The sequence below is a fragment of the Phocoena sinus genome, chromosome 2, assembly GCF_008692025.1.
Source record: "Phocoena sinus isolate mPhoSin1 chromosome 2, mPhoSin1.pri, whole genome shotgun sequence".
Lineage (NCBI taxonomy): Eukaryota > Metazoa > Chordata > Mammalia > Artiodactyla > Phocoenidae > Phocoena > Phocoena sinus.
In genome coordinates, this window is record NC_045764.1 from 71,195,360 (window position 1) to 71,217,543 (window position 22,184).

The following is a 22,184-nucleotide window of genomic DNA, read 5'->3' on the forward strand; positions in this document are numbered from 1 at the left end:
GGGGCCAGGGGGAGATCAGTGTTTCTGAAAGGTCCCTGTAAACTCTTAAGACTCCTTACAAGTGCTGGCTATGAATTTTAACTAGCCTCCCTATGAGGCCACATTTCTCCCTATTCCTCTCTTTCCTCCAAAGGGATTCAGAAAGGGAGGTGGGCATGGAAGCACCCAAAGGGGTAAAGAATAAGGCGGTGCTTTCCTACCACCAGGCTGGGCAGATTCCCAACGTGGCAGGACACTGTGTGAGGTTGATATGGCTTGGAGTGAATATCATGATCCCTATTTTACAGATGAGGAAACAAAGACAAAAAAGCAGTGCCTTCCTCCTCTTTTGTCCTTACTACCTTTGCCATCACCATTAGGTGCTCAGAGTCTCTTTGCTACTTCCAGCTGCCCACGGCCCTCCACTCTGGGCCCCTGCGCAGGCCTGGCCTCCACTGAAGTATCATGTGTTCAAATAGTACCTTTTAGGTTCCATTCACATCTCTACCATTAGCCCTCCCCATGCAGCTGATCTCAGTAGGAGTGAAAGAACCTGACTCTGGAAGTGGTACAGGGTGGTGGAAAGGTATCTTGGCATGAAAAAACCTGGGTGAAAACCTAGCTGCACCACTTCTTAGTCATGTGGCCTTGAATAAGTTAATTAACTTCTCTGATCCTCAGTTTCCTCATCTGGGAATCACAGACAGTAACTTAGTCTACTCAGATTCTGCGCAGTGGTGTTCTGGTAGTAGCTGGATCTCCAATAAACATATGTACACACACACTAAATTATTATAAAGTCTACTGATATAAAGGTTTATAATGTAATTTACAAGTAATAAAATATATAAGACTTTTATTTTGTAAATTTCACAAAAATAAATTGATTCTTGTAGAACACTTTCCTTGGTTTTTGCTGACGTCTTGTATCAATACCAACCTATGGATGCAATAGACAAATGAGTGTAGTTCCAACAGGATTGTTCGTTGATATTTTTGTTTATGTTAACAAGTAAGGTGAAAATGAAGCAATGAAGATGTCTGTTGGAACTTTACTTGTTTGCCAATGACATGAGTGACTTCTTTGCTGAATTGGATAATGGTTTCTGAATATTGAAAAATATTTCTTCAATTTTCTCTGCTAGCACAAAATAATGGCTATAGACACGACACCCTTATAAGTTTAATCTCTGTTATTAAGTGATTTTCTGCAGCACTTCCTAAGTCTAGGATCAAGAAATCAAGTCCTGATTTGTAGTGTCTGCGGATTTCTGTGGTGTAAATACACCCACTGGGGCCAATTTCAAGGCACCAACTTGATGACACTGACTAGAGCTAGGAAGAGGGGTGCAGTAACATACCATGATGAAGTATTTCCCCCATTCAGAGATAAAAGGCATTAAATAACCTCAAGAACATAGAAAATAATAAAATATAATAGAAATAAAGAAATAAAATATAATAGAAATAGAAATTTATAATTCCTAATAGAAATTAGGAAGTAACACGTTTTTAAAAATTGATTTATTTATTTGGTTGCGTGGGGTCTTAGTTGCGGCAGGCGGGCTCCTTAGTTGTGGCGTGCATGTGGGATCTAGTTCCCTGACCAGGGTTCGAACCCCGGCCCCCTGCATTGGGAGCATGGAGTCTTATCCACTGCGCCACCAAGGAAGTTCTGGGAGTAATAAGTTTTAAGTATTTTAAATATAATTTAATTAAATATGTTTCTATAATTTAATTATTTTTTTTTTTTTTTTTTTTTTTTTTTTTTGCGTTACATGGGCCTCTCACTGTTGTGGCCTCTCCCGTCGCGGAGCACAGGCTCCAGATGCACAGGCTCAGCAGCCATGGCTCACGGGCCCCGCCGCTCCGCGGCACGTGGGATCTTCCCAGACTGGGGCACGAACCCGTGTCCCCTGCATCGGCAGGCAGACTCTCAACCCCTGTGCCACCAGGGAAGCCCTATAATTTAATTTTTAATATTAAAATAATATTCTTACATAGCTCAGTTTAACAACTGGCTTACAACATTCTTGCAAATTTAACAGCAGGCTCTCAGGAGCCGGTAGGCACCGGCTTTAGCCCACCCCCAGCGCTCTGAGACTCGGTTGGTGAAAGCACTTTGTAAACAGGACGATGCTACCTGCAGGCCAGCTGTGGTGGTGGCAGCAGTGGTGTAACAATAATAATGGCAGCCAGCATTTATTGAGGCTGTAGTAAATGTGCAGGCTCTTCTCTGAGTGCTCTGCATGTGTTTACTCCTTTTAACCACATGACGACCCTGTGAGGGAGGGAGGTTCCATGGTCGTGGCCATTTTATAGAAAGGGGAGGTTGCTCAGGGGCTCCTAGGTTTTATTGTGCCTCCTCAGAACCCCTTACCATATTAACATTCCCGTTTCGCAGATGAGGGGCCAAGGATCAGAGAGGTGAATGACTTGCCGAGGTCACACAGCTAGCCTGGGGCAGAAGCAGGGTTCAACCCAAGTCTGGGGACTTCCCTGGTGGCACAGTGGTTAAGAATCCACCTGCCAATGCAGGGGACACAGGTTCGAGCCCTTCCTGGTCCGGGAAGATCCCACGTGCTGCGGAGCAGCTAAGCCCGTGCGCCACAACTACTGAGCCCATGTGCCACAACTACTGAGCCCACGTGCCACAACTACTGAAGCCCGCATGCCTAGAGCCACAACAAGAGAAGCCACCACAATGAGAAGCCCGTGCACCGCAATGAAGAGTAGCCCTCACTCACTGCAACTGGAGAAAGCCCGCGCGTAGCAACAAAGACCCAGCTCAGCCAAAAATAAATAAATAAGCAAATAAATAAGTTTATTTATTTACTAAAAAAAAACCAAGTCTGTCCAATGAGAGGGCCCTCTTTAGTGCTGGTTCCCCAAACACTAGGCACTATATGATTTTGACTTTCTTGCAGAACTTGCTTTAGAAAACCAATTCTGGAGCCTCACTCCTGGTGGGTTGATTTAATTGCTTTGGTATTTTTAACACAGTCCCCAGGGGATTCCAATGGGTAACTAGCTCAGATGGGCCCCAAAGCACAGCTTGGGGCTCAGAGTGCCTGGATTCAGGCCCAGGTTCCTCAGTGGTTAAATGGAGGCTCCGACCATCCACTGCTTGGCGGCTGTGAGGAATAAGGTGATGTGTGAGGAGAGCCCAAGGCAAATGCTGGTTGTCGTGTGGCACAGACCAGAGAGCCAGCATTGCTGACTGGCCCAAGGCTGAAATCCAGTGGTCCTAGAATGGCCTTGAAAGTGAATTTTTATTTCCCTCCCTCTACCCAATAAGAGCACAGAGACAGTAGGTAGTGGTTTTCTCTGACTTTACCAGGCAGGGCTTCTAGAACCATGCAGCAGCCTCCCATAGAGAAGCAGGCCATGAGTGAATGTCCAGAAGCTGTGGTTTAACAAATCCAGTGCAACTGGGTTGGGGCCCTTCCCTAAGATGTGCATTTTCTAGGAAAAACATGGAGCTGGAGGGACTTCCCTGCTGGTCCAGTGGTTAAGAATCCACCTTCCAATGCAGGTTACAAGGGTTCGATCCCTGGTCGGGGAACTAAGAATCCACATGCCGCAGGGCAACTAAGCCTGCGTGCCTCAACTAGAGAGCCTGCATGCCACAAACTACAGAGCCCACGTGCTCTGGAGCTGGCGCGCCACAACTACAGAGTGCTGAAACTAGAGAGAAACCCACGCCACAACGAAGAGCCCAAGCATTCTGGAGCTTGCGCACCGCAACAAAGATTCCATGTGCCACAACTAAGACCTGATGCAGCCCAAAAAAAAAAAAAAAAAAGAGGAACGCATCAGTTAAAAAAAAGAAAGACAGAAAAACATGGAGCTGGACCAGCAAGCTGGTGAGTTACCAGAGCTGAGATGGAAATGCCAACTTTGCCAGCCGGCTGGGGTGATCTAAGTGGGCACCCTTACATCAGCTAGAGGAAGCGAGGCAACATGGGAGAGGAGAGAGCACACAGGCATCTTGGGCAAGCGTTTAACCTCTCTGAGCCTTGACTTCTTCATCTGTAAAATGGGGTGATGACGGTACCTACCTCAGAGAGTGAGAATCAAGTAAGAGGTGCGTAAACGCTTCGTAAACTAAGTGCTGTAGGTTTTGCTATGCGTGAAACTTCAGATTGGGTGCCTTTGGAAACACAGGCACTGCCCTCAGCAAGTGTGCAGTCTGGTGGGGGAGGCAAGACTAACACATAAAGGTCTTGGCAGTGCTTGGTGCTGCAGGTCAAGATTGCTGCACGAGTGTGGAGCTGGGAGAAAGAAGGAGGGCTGGGCTGGGTATCCAGATGATGCTTCCTGGAGAAGATAGCATTTTGACTGGGCCTGGAAAGATGGGTAAGAGTTCAATAGGCAGATGATAAAGACCTCTGGAGAGGAGCGGCAAGACCAGGAAAATAAGCACAGAGATGATGACAACGGCTACAGGCCACTTTATATGCCTTGTTTGATCCTCTTAGTAACCCTCTTGAGGTAGGTTTCATTGTTACCCCTAATTTACAAGTGAGAAGCCTGAGGCTGAGAGAGGTTAAGTAACTTGCCTGGTGTCAGACTGCTGGTAAATGGCAAAACTGGGATTCGAACCCAGGATCTAAGGCTCTTAGTCATTGTCTGTGTTGACTCCCTAAAAGCAGGTTGTGCAAGAGACACACATGTGACTACGCCGATTCTTTCATTCCTTTACCTGGTAAACCATTCCTGAGCACCTACTACATTGCAGTCCCTCTTGGGTGCGAGGGATGGAAAAGAGAGGCAAAGCCCCTGTCCTCCCCTGTGGGGCGTCAGGTTAGTGGGGAGTAGTTGTAGTGCAGTTGGTTCTCTGCCAGAGGTATGTCCGTGTACCTTGCCGGCCCTTGGGTAGAAACAACTAGCTGTGTGTATTGACGGGGAGGGGGTCACAGAAGATGTTCCAGTGGGGAAGTGCTGGAGCTGGGTGGTGAGAGGGGAGGAAGCCTGTCAGGAAGGCATTCCAGCAGAGTGAACTGCAGGTTGGGGTGGGGGTGATGAAGGTCCGCTGGCACGAGGCAGAGGGTGTGCTGTCCAGAGGTGGGAGGGCCTTGAATGTTGATGAAGGTGGACGTTGGGCCCGGGCCGCACTGGAGCCTGGTGGGGAAGGGCTGCCTGTGGTCTCATCTACAGTGTGCTGGGGGGTCGGTGGGGAGAATTTGCTTCAGCACCATGGAAACCTGCCCACAGAGCCCTGGCAGCATGCGGCCCTGCTTTCTCAGGTTGCCCAGCACTTGCTGAATAACCTGGGACTGTGCTTGACATTTCCAGGGAAGGTTCCTAGACAGCTTCCTTGTCCCCACAGCACAGACCTGGCTGGGCTCCAGCTCTGCTGAGCTGGGCAGCCTCACCTGGTGATGGGCAGGCCGTGCAGGCACCTGGAGAGGGCACTGGGCCGAGGGTCAGCAGACTTGGGCTCTGCTCTTTGCTTGGTATCCTTGGCATTTCCTTGACCTCTCTGGGCAGTTCTGCAGCATGAAGGAGCTAAACGGTCTCTGAGGTCCCTTGCAGCCCCAACATTGTGAGTCTGGGGGGGAAACGGGATGGGGGGAGGCAAGCAGAAGATGAGTGGGGGAGGAGGCAGGTCTGCGAAGGGCATGTTCTTCAGATTCAGCAGGGTTTCAGTAAAGTTCCCAGGGACGACTGTTGTCACTGCTGCATCCCTGAAAGGAGAGAGCAAACATAGCCACCCTGCTCTGAAATCTCCTTGGGCACCGCTCCTTACATGGACCATCTCCCTGAATTCTCAGGACACTGTATGCCTTGGTAGGTGTTCCCATTTTGCAGATGGGGAAACCAAGGCTCCAGGAGGTCCAATGACTTTGCCCAGGTTTCACTGTGAGAGGTAGAGGTGGAATCTGAGCCCAGGCCTGACTCTAAGCTCTGGTCTTTGGAACCTCACTTCATAGATCCCCTGAGGCTGCCTTTGTCCTGCAGGGGCTCTTAGACATGCTGTACCAGGCCAGTAGGGATCACCCGACAAGGGCCCCCCCCCCAAGAGGATCAGCTTCCAGATGGCACCATAGTAGGTGCCTCAGGCCAGATCCACTGGGCTGCTAAAGGGCACATTGGCCCACAGCTGTCTGCCTGATGGGCTGAGTTGGTGGCTTTATTTTAACAGGTGGGGAAACTTTCACCTCCTGGTGGCTACGCCATGGGCCCTGGGCTCGGCAGTGGCAGCATCTATGGAAATGTGATCCCTTCCTCCAGCCGTGCTTTGGAGGTGACGTCAGGTGTGTGGGTGAAGTATTTGGTTGAAGTAAATAAAGCTGGAGGAGAATGACAGGAGTGAGGGAGTGTGGATGGGCTCGCACTACCCCAAGGGCAGTCTGGCTTGGCAGTCTACTCTTCTTTCCTGCCCTGGAACCAGGAGACCTGAGGCTTTGTGGTCCTGCCTTGGGGCCCAGAGGAGTGGGAATTGGCCCAGCCAGCTTGGAGGATGTACCACCTGGCAGCTACAGGGCCTAGAGCTTGAAGAGGCTTTGGCTATCATCCAGGGTCTATTTTGAAGTTGGGAGACAGAGGCCCAGAGAGAGGAAGTAGCCTGCTTAAGCTCACACAGCCTTGGGTGGTAGAGTTGAAATTGGAATTTCCCAATACCCAGGCCTGGGCTCTTTTCCACCACCCTACCCTGGTGGTCAGTAGGACCACTGAAGATATTTAACCAAATAGGGTGCTGTGGTGGAGAGAGCAGGAGCTGGACTTCCCGGGAAGCTCATCCTGACTCTGCCATTATGAGCTGTTGGACCTTGGGTGCATGTTTTATCATTCTAAGCCTCTGTTTCCTCATCTGTGGGATGGGGTTGATAATAGTACCTACCACTCAGGGTGGCTGCAAGGATGACATAGAGTACTAGTGCAATGCCTGCCTTGGTAGATGTGCAGTAAGTGTCAGTCCCTACCTTGCTTCCTCGCCTCATCAGATTATTACGGGAGGTTGGGATAGCAAGAAGGAAGCCTTGCTGAAAGTCGGAGAAGCTGCAGATATGGGGTCCAGGTCCCCTGGCCAGCCTAGGATCTCCTTGGTAGCCTGGGCAGGAAGTAGGAAGCATTGGTGGCGGGGAGCCTGTGACCTCCGTGTACTCCCAGTCAGGGCTGGTCTGAGGTGAAGGTGCATCTGGTCCAAATGATCCAACTTGTGAGAAGTGAGTGAGGTGGGGACAAGGACCCAGGTCTCCACCACCTAGCAGAGCATTCTTGGGGGGCCCACCTCCCAGCCTGAAACCCCTAGACCCCCATCACTTTATGCAGACCTGTCTTGGGACTCTCTTTGCCAGGACTTCTGTTTTCTCACTGAAATGAGGGGGTTCAGCCCAGGAGGTCCTGACGCTCCTTTCTGAGTCTCTGGACACAGCACGAGGGCCAGGCCAAGGGCGGGGCGTGGGGCTGCTCACCAGGGTGAAAGCGTCACAGGAAGAAAGGCATCCTGGGATGGGAAACAGGTGTCGGGGCAGGAAAACAGCTGTGCCTGAGCCAGGGTGCGAATTTGCCCCAGGCTGCTAGGACCAAGCTGCATTCCCACTTCTTCCTGGGATAGATTCCCAGGACCCTTGAGAAGCAGGGAAGGGGGACCATTTAGTCTAGTGGTTAGGAGCACAGGCTTTGGAGTCGGACAGAAAGAGGTTAAACTTCCTGGTCCATGAATCAGTATTTTTTCAGTTTTGGTTTCTTTTCCTAAGAAAGAGGAATGATAAACACCCACCGTATAAGGTAGTGAGAGGGTCAGTGAGGTATAAAGTATGTCATGTGCCTGGTTAGCACTGGACCTGCACATTGTAGGGATTTACTAAATGGCACCTGTCTTCATTTGGGGAACATTTACCGAGCACCTGGTGGATGTCAGGCTCTATGCTAACCTTTGGGTAGTTGATAGGAGTTAAACCCTCGGGCCCAGTGGGGCAGACAGGTCGGTAAACTGACAAGCTCGAGGTAGTGGGAAAAGCACTGAAATAGGGGAGGTGCAGGGTTTGATGGGAACTGGAGTAGTGTCGGGTGTGGGCAGCAGGGGGAGGCTTTCTGGAGGAGGTACTATTTTTGCTGAAATGTGAATGTGAATTAGCCAGGTTGGGGGTACGGACAGTGCAGGGAGAGTGTCCCACGCAGGGGAGCAGTCACCTGCTGTGATAGGTTCTTGGGGTGGGGCAGGGGACAGACGGGACTCAGGTGAGAAAACGTGGCCTTGCATGGAGGTTCTCACAAGCCAGTGGAGAGGCTGTTTCCCCTGGACTGTGGGCCACCAAGGTGAGAGGATGCGAGGCAAGGATGCTTCTCACTTTTTTTTTTTTTTTACATCTTTATTGGAGTATAATTGCTTTACAATGGTGTGTTAGCTTCTGCTTTATAACAAAGTGAATCAGTTATACATATACATATGTTCCCATATCTCTTCCCTCTTGCGTCTCCCTCCCTCCCACCCTCCCTATCCCACCCCTCTAGGTGGTCACAAAGCACTGAGCTGGTCTCCCTGTGCTATGCGGCTGCTTCCCACTAGCTATCTATTTTACGTTTGGTAGTGTATATATGTCCATGCCACTCTCTCGCTTTGTCACAGCTCACCCTTCCCCCTCCCCATATCCTCAAGTCCATTCTCTAGTAGGTCTGTGTCTTTATTCCTGTCTTACCCCTAGGTTCTTAATGACATTTTTTCCCCTTAAATTCCATATATATGTGTTAGCATACGGTATTTGTCGTTCTCTTTCTGACTTACTTCTCACTTCTTAGGGAGAATCTCCTGGGATTCTCCCAGGGATTCTCCAGGAATGCCTGGGAGAATCCTGCCTCCAATTGTTCCTCCTTCCTTCCTGTGGGGTCCCTGCCCCCCACCCCTACTGCCCCCCAGTCCTGGGGACCACCAGGGCTAGTGTGTCTGCCTCTGTCCACTGCGGCTCCCAGCCCTGTTCAGCAGGTTTTGGGTGGTGGTCAGGAGGACCCGGACCGGGCCCCTCAGCCCCAGGGAGAAGCCTCAGGGCCGTTCCCAGGAAGAGAGAAGTTCCCAAAAGGTGGCTGAGGAACGTGGTGGAATGGAGGGAGGAGAAGCCCCCTGCTCAGGAGATGGTGGGCAGCAGGGAGGGTTCAGCTCACCACATGGGGTGCCAGGATGCTTGGGGTCCCTGGGCAGCCACCGGAGGGCCGGGTCAGGGCACTGGAGGGGGCCCCAAGCCTGCATCCTGTGTCCTGACCTCCCCCTGCCCTCACTCTCCTTTCTGCAGAGTGTAAGGAACCGCCCTGCCTTGGGAAAGGACTTTGACACAGTTTCAAAATAAGTTGAGAGAAATCTCCAGAGGGGGAAAAGAATAAACACACTTTTAAAATGCAAAAGGAAACATATTATATATTTTTTTTTTTAAAAAAGGAGGGATTCCTCGTCCAACACACTTGAGTGAAAGTTTCCAGCCACTGTGAAGTGAGGTCACAGAGACCAGGGAGCCAGGAAGTTCGGGATGGGGACACCTGGGCTGTCTTCAAAGCAGATTCAGAATCAGTTCAGCCAACTTTTAGGGCCACCCTCCACCTGCCCCACTCTGAGCTCTGCGCTGTGGGGGGTGGAGATGCAAAGACCTGAATCCTCCCTCCAGCTGAGGGTCCAGTAGAGCATCAAGGATAGACATCGAGAACTGTCGGACAAGAGAGAGTGTGACAACTGTCATAGCAGAAATGTTCCAATGAGCATGAAGGGGCCCCGGGGGAGGGAGGGTTCACGTCTGTGGATGGGGGGAGAAGGCTCAGTGCTGCTGAGGAAAGGTTTCAAGGAAGAGGTGGACTGAGTTAGACTTTGAAGCCTGGCTAGGATTTCAGTGGGCCGAGATTGAGCAGAGGCTTTCCAGGTAGAGCAGATGATGAGAGCAAAAGTGCAAGGTGGGAAATTCTCCAGTACTTCGAGAAACAGGGACATTCAGTTTTCTTAAACACTTATTTATTTACTTAGCTATTGATTTAAAACCGCTCTATTGAGATTTATATGTCACTAGCATGTAATTCACCCATTTAAAGTCTACAATTTACAAAGTTGCACAACTAACACTGCAATCAATTTTAAAACATTTTCATCACCCCCAAAGGAAACCCCGTACCTATTAGCAGTCACTCCGCAATCCCCTAGTCCTAGGCAACTCCCCATCTACTCTGTTTCTGTGGATTTGCCTATTCTGGGTATCTTATATAAATGCAGTCATATAATCTGTGGTTTTGGGCGACTGATCTTTCACTTAGCACCATGTTGTCAAGGTTCATCCACGGTGTGGCATGTATCAGTACGTCATTCCTTTTTACTTTTTTCTCCACCTTCATTCCTTTTTATGACTGAATAGTATTCTGCTGTATGGATATACCCCATTTTGTTTACCTACTCATCAGTTGATGGACATTTGTGTTGCTTCCACTTTGGGACTATTCTGAATATGCTGCTGTGAACATTTGTGTACCAGTTTTTGTGTAGATGTGTGTTTTCAAGGCATTCCATTTCGAATGGGATCTAGGACGGTCCTGGCGAGGAGTAGCAGGGAAGAAGATGAATAGAGGGACCTGCTCACCCACTGAGTGCTCTGCGTGGTTGGGTGGGAGTGAGAAGGCTAGGCTCAGGATCCTGTTCTAGCCTCACTGGGTGCCTGGGCTGAGTGAGGCCAGGGCAGGGCTGTCCCCCTACCTACACACCCCACCCCCTACAGTTGTGTTAGATCTGGCAACTGTTTTTCTGTTTGTTTGTTTGTTTTTTTGTGGTACACGGCCCTCTCACTGTTGTGGCCGCTCCCGTTGCGGAGCACAGGCTCTGGATGCGCAGGCTCAGCGACCATGGCTCACGGGGCCAGCTGCTCCGTGGCATGTGGGATCTTCCCGGACCGGGGCACGAACCCGTGTCCCCTGCATCGGCAGGTGGACTCTCAACCACTGCGCCACCAGGGAAGCCCAAGATCTGGCAGCTGTTTTACTGGGCTGGGAATAGTCTGGGCAGCTGGTATTTTCCCTGGAAATTAGGTGTTTTTTTTTCCTGTGTCCCACTGAGGGCCAATGTTAGTTAAACACATAGAGAAGTGTGAGCCATACCGTTAGTCTACAGGAGGGGAGTGTTGTCCACAGGAAGCTGACCAGCCAGGGGAAAGAGGTGGTCAGGAAAATGGAGGTCAATAAGCCATGTGTAAAGTGAGGCTACGTTGCAGTGCCCCTCCCCACCCACATACACCCAGAGAGGCAGTGGTTTTGTTTACAGGAAATGCTGCAAGTATCTCCCTGGCCCCATTTGACAGATGGGGAAACAGAGGCACTGCATTAAAGGGATCTGCCATTCAGAGACAGAAACAGGATTAAAGCCAGAGTCTGGTTCTGCTGTCAGCAGCAGGTTTGGTAAAACCCAGGCCTTGCCCTTGGCGTTGTGGCTGTTTTTGAGTTCACAGGAGAAGACTGAGGACACAAAAACAAGAAAGTGTTTATGCTGTTTTGGTGTCCCAAAAAAGAACACCAAACCCCACCCCAAAACCAAAGCAAAAACATAAAATAGGGCTTTAATTACCATCTTTTCTTTTATCCCCTTTCTTCTCTTTTTTTGTTCTCCAGCCAGAAAACATTATGTTGTTGGACAAGAATATTCCCATTCCACACATCAAGCTGATTGACTTTGGCCTGGCTCATGAAATAGAAGATGGAGTTGAATTTAAGAACATTTTTGGGACGCCAGAATTTGTTGGTGAGTTTTAGGCCTGTTTCTCTCCCAACTGAGAATCTGGGATCAGGAGGTAGAGAAATCCCAGTAGTAAACCCTGCGTGTGGAGCTGTGGCCTATGGGCTGAGAGATGATGCCTTGGAGACCCCCTAGAAATCTAATGAGTAGGGAAAGAAGTGTCTCACCGGCCTCTGGATGAGGGTCCAGGTGCTGGCCTTGAGCGCCCAGTGGGGCAGTGAGAGGCCAGGTGGGGCTAGAGCCCTTTGCAGAGTTAAATTCTCCCAGAGCTGGCTCCACTGCCTGCTCTTAGAAGAGATTATGAACATTTAAAATTACCTCGCCCTCTTGCATTCCCATAAACTCAACCTTTTCTGGAGTAGCTTTTGATTTCCTGAAAAAGAGAAGGGAAGTCTTCTGCCAGATGCCAGATTCAGCTGCTCGCCTCTCCTGTGTGCCTGACCTGCATTCACGCACAGGAGGCCCAGCTCCAGCAGAGCCCTGGCGGCTCTGTCTTCCCTCTGTGTCTCTCAGCCTTGGCCCAGGCCTGGTGGGACTTGCACCACAGGTCGGCGGGGAGGGGGAATGGTCATAAAGAAACAGCTTTGCAGAGGGGAAAGGAATGAAAGTTCAGAACCAACACCTCTCTGCTTTGGGAGTTGGAGTGGTCTTAGAGATGGAGGGAGGGAATGGTCTCCTCAAAGCCTGGGGGCTCAAACTTCTGACCACAGTCTAATCAAAAAGGAAGACGGGATGCGTCAGAACATCCACCCTGATAGATTTTCAGGCCACACATAGCAGCTCTGCAGGCACTGTGGAATGAAACTGCAGAGGCCCCACAGACCCCCTGGCAGGGAAACCTTGCTGTGTGCCAAGCACTATGCCTGGTGCTCTACAGGCATTGTCCAAATTAATCCTTATAGGATCTAATGAAGCAGATTTAAAATATCTTCTCCATCAAGTGCCTTGTTTAAGGCAAAACAACCAGTAGGTGGTAGAGCAGAGATTCAAAAACAGATACATCCAACATCAAAGCCTGTGCTTTTTCCATTAGACCACGTTGTCCTCTATAAGAAGACCTTGCCCTCAAGGAGTGTTCAATTTAGTTTTGGAAACAAGACATCAAACCATCAAATAAGAGTGCTGAAAGGATGTTTTCAGATCACCTGATCTAGTTTAAATGTGGACTTGGAGAGCTAGGGGATTTTACTTAAGGTCAACCAGTGGTTATTCTCCACCTACTATATGACAGTTATTAGGTACTGGGGACACAGTGATAGTAAGAAGCCACACTCAGACTGGCGCACCTAGGGTCACACAGTGAGTTGGTGGCAGGGCCAACTTGAACCTGGGGTGCAGGAGTCTAGTCTCAAATTTTGTTCAGGATAGCAGTTGCTGCCCGCCATTCACATATGTGGTAAAAATGCATGTTTATTTAAGTTCATACCAAGTGTTGAATGATAATAAATGGTTCAACTAGAAATTCAGGGCAGTCATGGAAGAGGTGACATGAGACAGGATGTGGTTAAGTGTAAGGGGAGTGATATAGACAGCTCTGAAAGACTGTTCAGACAAGATATCCACTCTCACAAGGTCAGTGGGATCAGTCCTGGCCTTGAGTCAGTGAGGGACAAAGTGCTGTCGCTGTGGGTGTGGGAGGATCTAAGGGGGGTTGGGAAGGAGCCAGGGTAGAGGAGGTGCACATCCTGGATTCAGAGTTACCACAGCAGGGGTGAAGGGCCAGAATGAGTGCATTTATCAGGGACCATTCACTGTCCACTCTATTTCTCTTTTTTTTTTTTTTTTTTTTTTTTTTTTTTTGCGGTACGCGGGCCTCTCACTGTTGTGGCCTCTCCCGTTGCGGAGCACAGGCTCCGACGCGCAGGCTCAGAGGCCATGGCTCACGGGCCCAGCCGCTGCACGGCATGTGGGATCCTCCCGGACCGGGGCACGAACCCGTGTCCCCTGCATCGGCAAGCGGACTCTCAACCACTGCGCCACCAGGGAAGCCCCACTGTCCACTCTAGATGGATCAGAGGGTTCACACGGGCTGGCAGTGTCAGTGGGATATTGATGGGCAGAGCCAGACTGTGGAGGGTTTTTCCCAGTGGTCTACTGGTAAATGTCTTAACAACCAGGTCTCAAAACAAAACAGAATACAACCCTAATTAGGTTGAATAGCATCTGCCAATTTCAACCTACCAACATGTTGTCACTGAATTCAGAGTTGGGCAAAGATGCACACAGTTGACTCTTGTGAGCCAGTGTGACACAGCTCCAGCCCAGAACTGGTCTTATTTGCACCTTACAGATATATAGGGTGGTTTCTCTAAGCCCCTGACCAAATTATGATGACTTCCTTTTCCCAAGACCCCTGAACACAGGGTATAAGCACTCTTCCCTATTCCCATCATTCTTTGAAATTTTAACCTGAGACCAGGGTTAAAAAGTGTCAGCTTCTGGGAGTGGGGTGGACCAGGTCTTCCAAAAGGTCCTCTCACTACAAAACTGGATTCTTGAGAAAAATATTATTTTTCATGCAATTCTGGACTCATAGGAAGTAAGATAAATCTTTAAGTGAAGTAACTCCTTCAGCATCACCTGTCCTGCCTATGAACGTAGAGCTGGAGCGGTGAGTAGCAAGAATATTCAATAGGAGGACCTCTCCTAAAGGCAAGTATACATATCAGCATTTATCAGAGACTAGCAAGATTTAGATGTTCAAGGATGTAGGATATTAAAATTATCAGATGTTGACTATTAAATAAATGGAACGTATATAGAAATAACAGGTAGACTCACAAGAATGAGCAGGCAACAAGAGATTCAAAAATGACGAGGCAGATTTTTCAAAGAACCAGATAGAACTTTAAGAAATTCAATATATACTCATTGAAATTTAAAACTCAGTGGATGGGGCAAACAGCAGATTATACACAGCTGAGGAGAGAATTAAAGAATTGGAAGACTGAGGTGGAAAAAATCAGCTAGAATACCACAGAGTGACAAAGATACAGAAATATTAAAGAGAGGATAAGTGGAATAAGTTTAAAATAAGAAGCCTAACATAGGTCTATTTGGATTCCCAGATGAGGGAATAAAGACAATACAGGAGCAATATCTGAATAGAACGGCTGAGAATTTTCAGATCTAATGTAAAAACATGCATCCCCAGATACAGAAAGGACAATGTATATCAATCAGAAAAAAAAAAATCTATACCTAGACACATTATAGTTAAAGTATAGGGCACCAGATACAAAGAGACGATCTTAAAAATCAGCCAGAGAGAAAAGACAGGTTACCTACAAAAGACAAAAATTAACGAACAAAAACCAATAACTGGACTGACAGCATACTTCTCAAGACAACAATGGAAACCAATGTCCAATAGAATATAATCTCCAAAGAGCTGAGGAAAAATTAAAACCCCATAATTGTGGAGAAATTATATTTCAAGAATGAAAGTAAGAGATTTAGAAAAAAAGCAAAAACAAAAAAGAACAACAACAAAAAAGACAAAACAGTTAACCTCCAGCAGATCTTCATTAGTGGAACTTCTAAAAGATGTACTCCTGAATTAAGGAAAATGACTCTGAAGGGAGTTCTCAATGCAAGAAGTAATAGGAGCAAAGATATCAGTAAAACATTAGGCAAATATAATTATTTTCTTTCCTAAAGAATGATAACGATGATGCTGATGATGAAGCTTTAATTGTAGGACTGAAAAAAAGAACTAGAAACTGAAGAAAATAACGTTAGCTAGGACAGAGTACTTGAAATTAGTGTTCTAAGTTTCTTGTATTGTTAGAGGAGGGTCAAAATTTTGATTTATGTTAGAATTCATTTGATATTCATAGTAAAGTCTCAGGGGTAGCCATTACAAAAGTAGAAGCTGGGGGAAAAAACAATAAGAAAACTAACAAAAAGCGATTTAGAAAGAAAAGACAAGAAAGAAGATGAAAAGCACAGATGAAAATGGACAAACAAAAGCACCTGAAGGACAGAAATGAGTGTGTATGTATATCGAGTAGATGAGCACTAGAAAGTGAACTGTGCTCCTCAAACTCACTATGGTGAACCACTTGGAAAAAAAAAAAAAAGTCTATCCTGGACTGCTTGTTCAGTAAGATACAATAAAAATAAATTCCTAGAAGAGTGATCACGGTTTGAGTGTCGCAGCAATGTCAAATTGCTATGCAAGTCTCTAAATGCTTACTGTCAATTTCTGTACATATCTTGTCAGGACCAGTGACAGTCTGCAGACTGTTTGCCTGCAGACTGCACTTTGAATATCACTGTCCTAGAGAAAGTCTTTCATGTGTGTCTCAGGAGACAGGTACAAAAAAGTTCATAGCAATGTTTTTCCAATAAAAGATAATAATATAATAAAAGAATAAAAGAAGTGGAAACCATCCAAATGATCAACAAGAGGATGACTAGAAGATGATCTATATTCACACAATGGACTATTATATAGCAGTGAAGATGAAAAACCATGGATGAACATTCAATGAACGCTAGAAGCATCATTTTGAGTGGGGAAAAAAAGTCAAGTGACAGTAGATCCCATGCAGTATGGCATCATTTTTAGGAAGCTGAAAAATAAGCCAGGAGAGTGGTTCCCTGCATCTGGGAGGGTGGGATGGGGGCACATCCTATAGATGCAGAGGTTTTGATATTATTCTAGATGAACAAACTTAGCCTTTCCCACTCCCCACCTTTTTCCATTCGTGGTTAAAAATTTCAGTCCCTCTCCCTTGTCTAGTTATCATCCTCTCTTCTCTATTTCATCACCAAGCTTTTTGTTTTGTTTTGTTTTGTTTGCGGTATGTGGGCCTCTCACTGTTGTGGCCTCTCCCGTTGTGGAGCACAGGCTCCGGATGCGCAGGCTCAGCGCCCATGGCTCACGGGCCTAGCCGCTCCACGGCATGTGGGATCTTCCCGGACCGGGGCACGAACCCGCGTCCCCTGCATCGGCAGGCGGACTCTCAGCCACTGCGCCACCAGGGAAGCCCCTCATCACCAAGCTTTTTTAGAGAGTCGTCTGCACCCTTATCTCCACTGCCCACACTCAGCACTCTCTGGGCACTGCAGTGAGTGTGAAATCCAACACTTGCTTCCCAGGGCTTATGGGCTTGATCACCAGGCACCATTTGGTCCTCTTCTGTCCCAGGTAGAGTCTTCTTTCCTAGACTCTGCACCTTCTCCTGGTCATGGCAGCATTCGCACGGCTCCTGTTTCCGCCTGTGTGATGGCTCTGGTCCACCCCACCCCCACGTCCAATACCCAGCCTGTTCCTGGACACCTTCCTCTGGATGCCCCTCGGGCACCACAGGCTCATCACCTCAGTGGCCACCAGAACGTCCTCCTGCTCCTCAGGTGGGACTTGCCCTCTTTCAGACAGACTCAGAGGAGCGTGGATTCCCTCTCTGCCTCCTCTTCTCCTCCATCGCCTTCCAGCGCTGACCTGACTGGTTTCCAGTGGAGAGTTCTCAAGCAGGTTTTGTTCTAGGCCGCATGGTCCCCTCCCGCATCTTCCTCTCCCCACCCTCCTCTTCCTTTTCCAGGAGTCCCTTTGTCCCGTCTTCCTCACCATCAGGATAAAAGGCAGCTCCCTTCCTCAGAATCCTTAGTGCCAGATTCACCCCATCTGCCTCTCTGATTCTCCTTAGTGAGGGCTCAGGATGGAGACACTTGGCACCAAATTCCCTCAAATTCTTTACTATCCTCTCTTCTCATTTTCATACCCCTGCTGACTCTTCAACATGGCTTCTTTCAGCTCCAGAAATTGTGAACTATGAGCCCCTGGGCCTGGAGGCTGACATGTGGTAAGTTGTACAGGCCGCCCAGGTGGCCCAGACCCCGGCTCTGGCTGACATCCCCCTTGACCGTGAAAACCTCTTCCTTCACACTGACCTTTCAGAGCCCCTGGCTCTTCTGGGTGTGCTGGACCCGCGGCCAGTTAGCACACGGCCGAGGCAGAGAACAAGGGGAGAGGTGAGGCTGGAGGTGCAGGCTCACCCGAGGCCTGCTGCAGCCACGGTAAAGATGATAGTGACGGTAGCTCATCCCACCAGTCAGCCAGGTGATTACCGGGAGCCTCATGTTCTAGGTGCTGTGCTGGGCCAGGGGATACCGCGGTGATGGATTCTCTGCACAGATGGGGCTCATTTCATGTGAGCCACGCTCTACAGTTGGCTAAGCAGCTTGATCACGTGGTTTTCTAAACTCCTCCCAGTGGTCCTGTGAGGTAGTTCTCATTATCCTCATTTTAAGAGGAGAAAGAGGCTCAGAGGTGATCATCGCAGCCTGCATGTGCGGGAGTACCTGATCTTGAACCTGGGTCCTTGGACTCAACGTCCAGCGCTTGATGACTCCAAAGAAGTCCCAGGCTGCTGCTGAAGAGTGGAGTGGGGAGGGACGTGGGACTCGAGATGGCATCCAGGGGCTGCCGTGAAAGGGCCCTCAGAACCACGTGGGGAGTCCCTTGCTGGTCTGGGATGACAGCCACGCAGCCCTGACTCGACGGTTCTTTGTTTTACAGGAGCATCGGCGTCATCACCTACATCCTGTGAGTATCACTGATCCCGGGGCTCTGACCCAGCTCAGATCCAGGGGGCAGCTGGAGGGATGAGAGGGGGCAGGCAGACAGACAGACTGACATTTCCTGAGTGCCCACCACGACCAGATGTGTTAGAGCCACACAGCAAACCTGAGGCTAAGTGCTCTCAGCTCCATTTCATACATTTGACCCTGGGCTTGGGGTTGGGCAGGAACCTGCAGCCCTCCATCCTGCACAGACTGTGTCTGCATCCCTCCTGTGGTCGGGGGTCCACCGCTCAGCCTCACCCGGACCCAGGGTTCCTGTGAAAATGTCAGTTTTCACTCCAAAGCCTTGGGACAGCCCTCAAGCTTCCATGGCCTTCCTGACCCTGCCTCTTCTTTCTCTGCCTTTCCCCCCACCTTTCTCAAGATCCCTTTTCCTCTCACATGCTCTCTCTTCCCTTTTCCCCAGAGTCTCTCTTTCCTGTCACTGAAGTATTAAGTGCTTAAGCAGAGATTTCCTGCATCGGGTAGTGGACCTGTCACTTTCCATCTCTGTGGCCTGGGGAAGAGACTGAATCTCTGGGCCTGTTTTTCTCATCAGAAAAATAGGAATCACAAACTTCCTGCCATGGGTGTGTTGTGAGGGTTAAGTAAGCCGACGTGCAAACTTCCCGGCACTGCTCAGACACAGACACGGCTGATTACTTGGTGTTCATTTCATCAGTACTTCCCAACTGTTTCCTCTCACAGCACTCCTGGAAAATGGTATTTTTATGGCACTCTGGGTAAGAGGCAGCCCACAGCCAGAGGGGATGAAGGATGGGGCACCAGCACTCAACTCTCTCAACATCCCTGTAAAGCATCCCTCTGGCTCCCCTTGGACTGGGAGCTCTGTGCGATGTGGTAGACACCTCCCGCCTCCCCCCGCCACCCCGCCCATCCTGTCTCCCGAGCTGCAGCAGCGGGTCTCAACCCTGGCTGCACGCCAGACCTTTCAATATCTACTCCAGATCTATGAAATCAGAATCGCTAGGAGCGGGGTCTAGGCATCAGTATTTTTTAAAAGCCCTGGAGGAATTTGAAGGAGGAATTTGCAGAGAGAGAGAATTTGCTGCATTGCTGTATAGTTCCAGACTAGAGCCAGAATATTCAGATGTTGACTCTTGACACCTTGATATCTTCAGAACTCTGGTTTCCATATTAAAAGAGTATGGAATTCCAGTGTCTCCAGGGCACACAATCTTCTTGTAGCTCATTGAATTCCGTACAGGTTATTGGCTGCCTGCTCCATGGTGGGCACTGTGCCAGGCACTCAGGATACTACCTGAAGGAGAATCTGTCCTGCTTGCCTGGAGCTCCCTGTGTGTGTGGGAGACACCGGACAGCGAACTCTTACCCTGTAGGACCAAGGTTATCCTTTAGGTATGAACATGGCTTTGTGAGACACAGATGGGAGAGCCACTGGTTTGCTGGGACTGCAGAAAGTTTAATGGGAGAGGGGGAGGGGGAGACAGAGAAGAGAGAGATTGATTTGAACTGGGCTAGAAGGAATGAGATGAATTCTCCTGGTAGAAAGGGAAGGAAGGGCTGTCCTAGCCGAGGAAGGGAGCGGTGAACTTCGTAAGTGTGGTGAAATATATGGAGCGTGTGGACCAACTTCTGATGCCTTGCTCAGGAGTTCAGATGTGATTCTATGGAAAACAGGGAGTCATAGAGGGTTCTTTGTGAGCTAACAATGGCAATAATAATGACCATCAATTCCAGAGTTCTTAGTATGGGCCAGGACTGCACGGAACAGTCTCTATATAGTTATTCTTCAACATTTTATATATACTTACTCACAACAGTCATGTGAGGTGGAGACTTTTCTTCAGGTTACAGATGAGGAAACTGCAGCTCAGAGAGGTTGAGTAACTCTCCTAGGTTCATACATGAGTGGCAGAGCTGGGATTCATATCCAGGATTGAAATATCAGATTTTTTTTTCCAGGGTACCTTGCTTTCACTATCCCAAGAAAGTGTCAATGGAGATAGGGATGACCTTTAAGAGGTATTTAGGAAATGGAACCGATAGAAATGGTGAGGGAACAGGAGGAAGAGTCAAAGATTCTGTGTTTCTAGCTTGGGTACGTTCATGAAGTGACATCATTAATAGAGGCAGGGAGCGCATGGAGGGGCTAGGGTAGGGCACAGGGACCTCTGGGACAATGGCACATCTGGATCATGAGTCAGGAGACAGTAGATTCAGGAGTCGCTACTTGAACAACACATTCCCCACAGACCCTGCAGGGGAACATCACTCACCCTTCCAGTCCCTAACGGCCCATCTATTGCCACACCTCTCAGGCTTTATGCTCAAGCTGCTCCCTTAGCCTAGAAGACCCTCCAGCTCCTTCTGTGACTGCTGACAGCCTCTTTGTTCTTCAGGACATAACTGATGCAAATGTCAGCTCTCCCATGAAGCCTGCTCTGGGCCTCCCCTCTGTCCTGTGCTCCCACAGCCCTTTTTCTGGCCTCCTGTTTTATTCTGTGCTCTGCTGGAGATTATGAAGAGCCAGGTCTCTGTATTTGTCTCCCCTCCCGTTTTGAGTCCCTTGAAGACACGGTTTCTCTCTATCACAGGTACTTCTCTCTGTCACAGGAGCTCTATAAAGTGTATTCAATTGGACTCATTTGAAGAGTTGCTGACTGCCCCCCCCCAGAGGGGGCAGCAGGGTTGTGGGGAGCCTCCCATGCCCACACAGCAGTACGAGTCAGGGTTCCCAGAGTCCGTCACCCCCACTTGCATCTACTTTCCCACAGTCATGTGTGTCCTCTCTGTGTGCCCAGCCTCAGTGGAGCATCCCCTTTTCTGGGAGACACAAAGCAGGAAACACTGGCAAATATCACAGCAGTGAGTTACAACTTTGATGAGGAGTTCTTCAGCCAGACCAGCGAGCTGGCCAAGGACTTCATTCGGAAGCTTCTGGTTAAAGAGACCCGGTAAGAGAACAGAGGAGGGCACTGGCTTCTCAGGTACTGACCCTCTCCTGCCACCTCTCCCAAAGCCGTGTCCGTCTGTCCCTGCTTTGCCATGGGCTATCATCGACCATTGTGGTCTAATCTGGGCAGGTGCTGAGGAGTATGGACTGGTCAAGACTTGGCATTCATCTTGTTTCCTCAAGTCGTTCTGGTTTCTTTTTCTGCTGAAATGCAAATAACTCTGTGTGTGTGTGTGTGTGTGTGTGTGTGTGTGTGTGTGTGTGTGTAGAAGTCAACCTGGGTTTCTCTAGGGCTCATTATCTTTTGCGGTCTGTCCCAAAGGCACCTGGAACTAGGATTCAAAAAGGAAAGTGGCAGGGTTTTCAAGTCAGTTCAGGATGGGAGTGGGCGGAAGTGGGCCCAGAGGGGTCAGAACAGTGGGAGAATAGGAGACCAGCTAATCCCACACCTTCTGCAGGGCCCAGGGTGAGCCCCGTGGCTGTGCGATCGAAGAAGGAGATGGGCAGGGGCTTATAGGGTGCTGGGTACCCAGAGCACGGCCTAGATGAGGCAGGGGTAAGGTCCACAGACTTTAGAAGACCATATCCTCTTGGTCCCACAGATTTTAGAGAGGGGCAGAGCGGGGTCGTCTAAAGTGCAGGGGCCCAATTTCCCTATTGAAGATCAGTGCTAGGTGGGATGGGATCACCCTACATGGGTACAGAGCAGGGAAGGGCAGAGAGTGGATCCGGGAGGCAGACAGAAAAACAGAGACCAAAAGGTTTTGCGGTGGAGAGCATTTATGACTCTTCCATAGTGTGGTGTCAGCCCCTTCAACTCCGGGACCAAAGATGAAGGTTTATGTGATGTCGTTTTATTGAGGTGTCTTCCTGGACCACTTTCTCTGGAATGCAGGGAATGCAGCCAGTTCCCCATCCACCTTATTGTTCTAGCTTGATGGCAGTGGTTGAAGAATGCCAAAAAGGAGGTCTAAGAAGAGTGAGAATGGAGACTGTTGC

At 49.1% G+C, this 22,184-nt stretch overlaps 1 protein-coding gene across 6 annotated transcripts in view; it reads left to right on the forward strand.

Moving 5' to 3' along the window:
• The window catches only part of DAPK2 (death associated protein kinase 2), a 120,235-nt gene that overhangs the window by 82,382 nt on the left and 15,669 nt on the right, over window positions 1-22,184 (forward strand). For 5 of the 6 annotated variants that reach the window (XR_004348568.1, XR_004348570.1, XR_004348569.1 and 2 more), the window contains 4 exons: window positions 11,554-11,683; window positions 17,439-17,487; window positions 18,204-18,230; window positions 21,034-21,186. Coding sequence is in view for 2 of the 6 variants with exons in the window: in XM_032623570.1 (XP_032479461.1) it covers window positions 11,554-11,683; window positions 17,439-17,487; window positions 18,204-18,230; window positions 21,034-21,186 (359 nt within the window). In the remaining 4 variants the exon portion in view is untranslated. Of the gene's footprint in view, window positions 1-3,726; window positions 3,846-11,553; window positions 11,684-17,438; window positions 17,488-18,203; window positions 18,231-21,033; window positions 21,187-22,184 lie in introns of those variants that run through there. The other variant, XR_004348572.1, reaches the window with a different exon arrangement.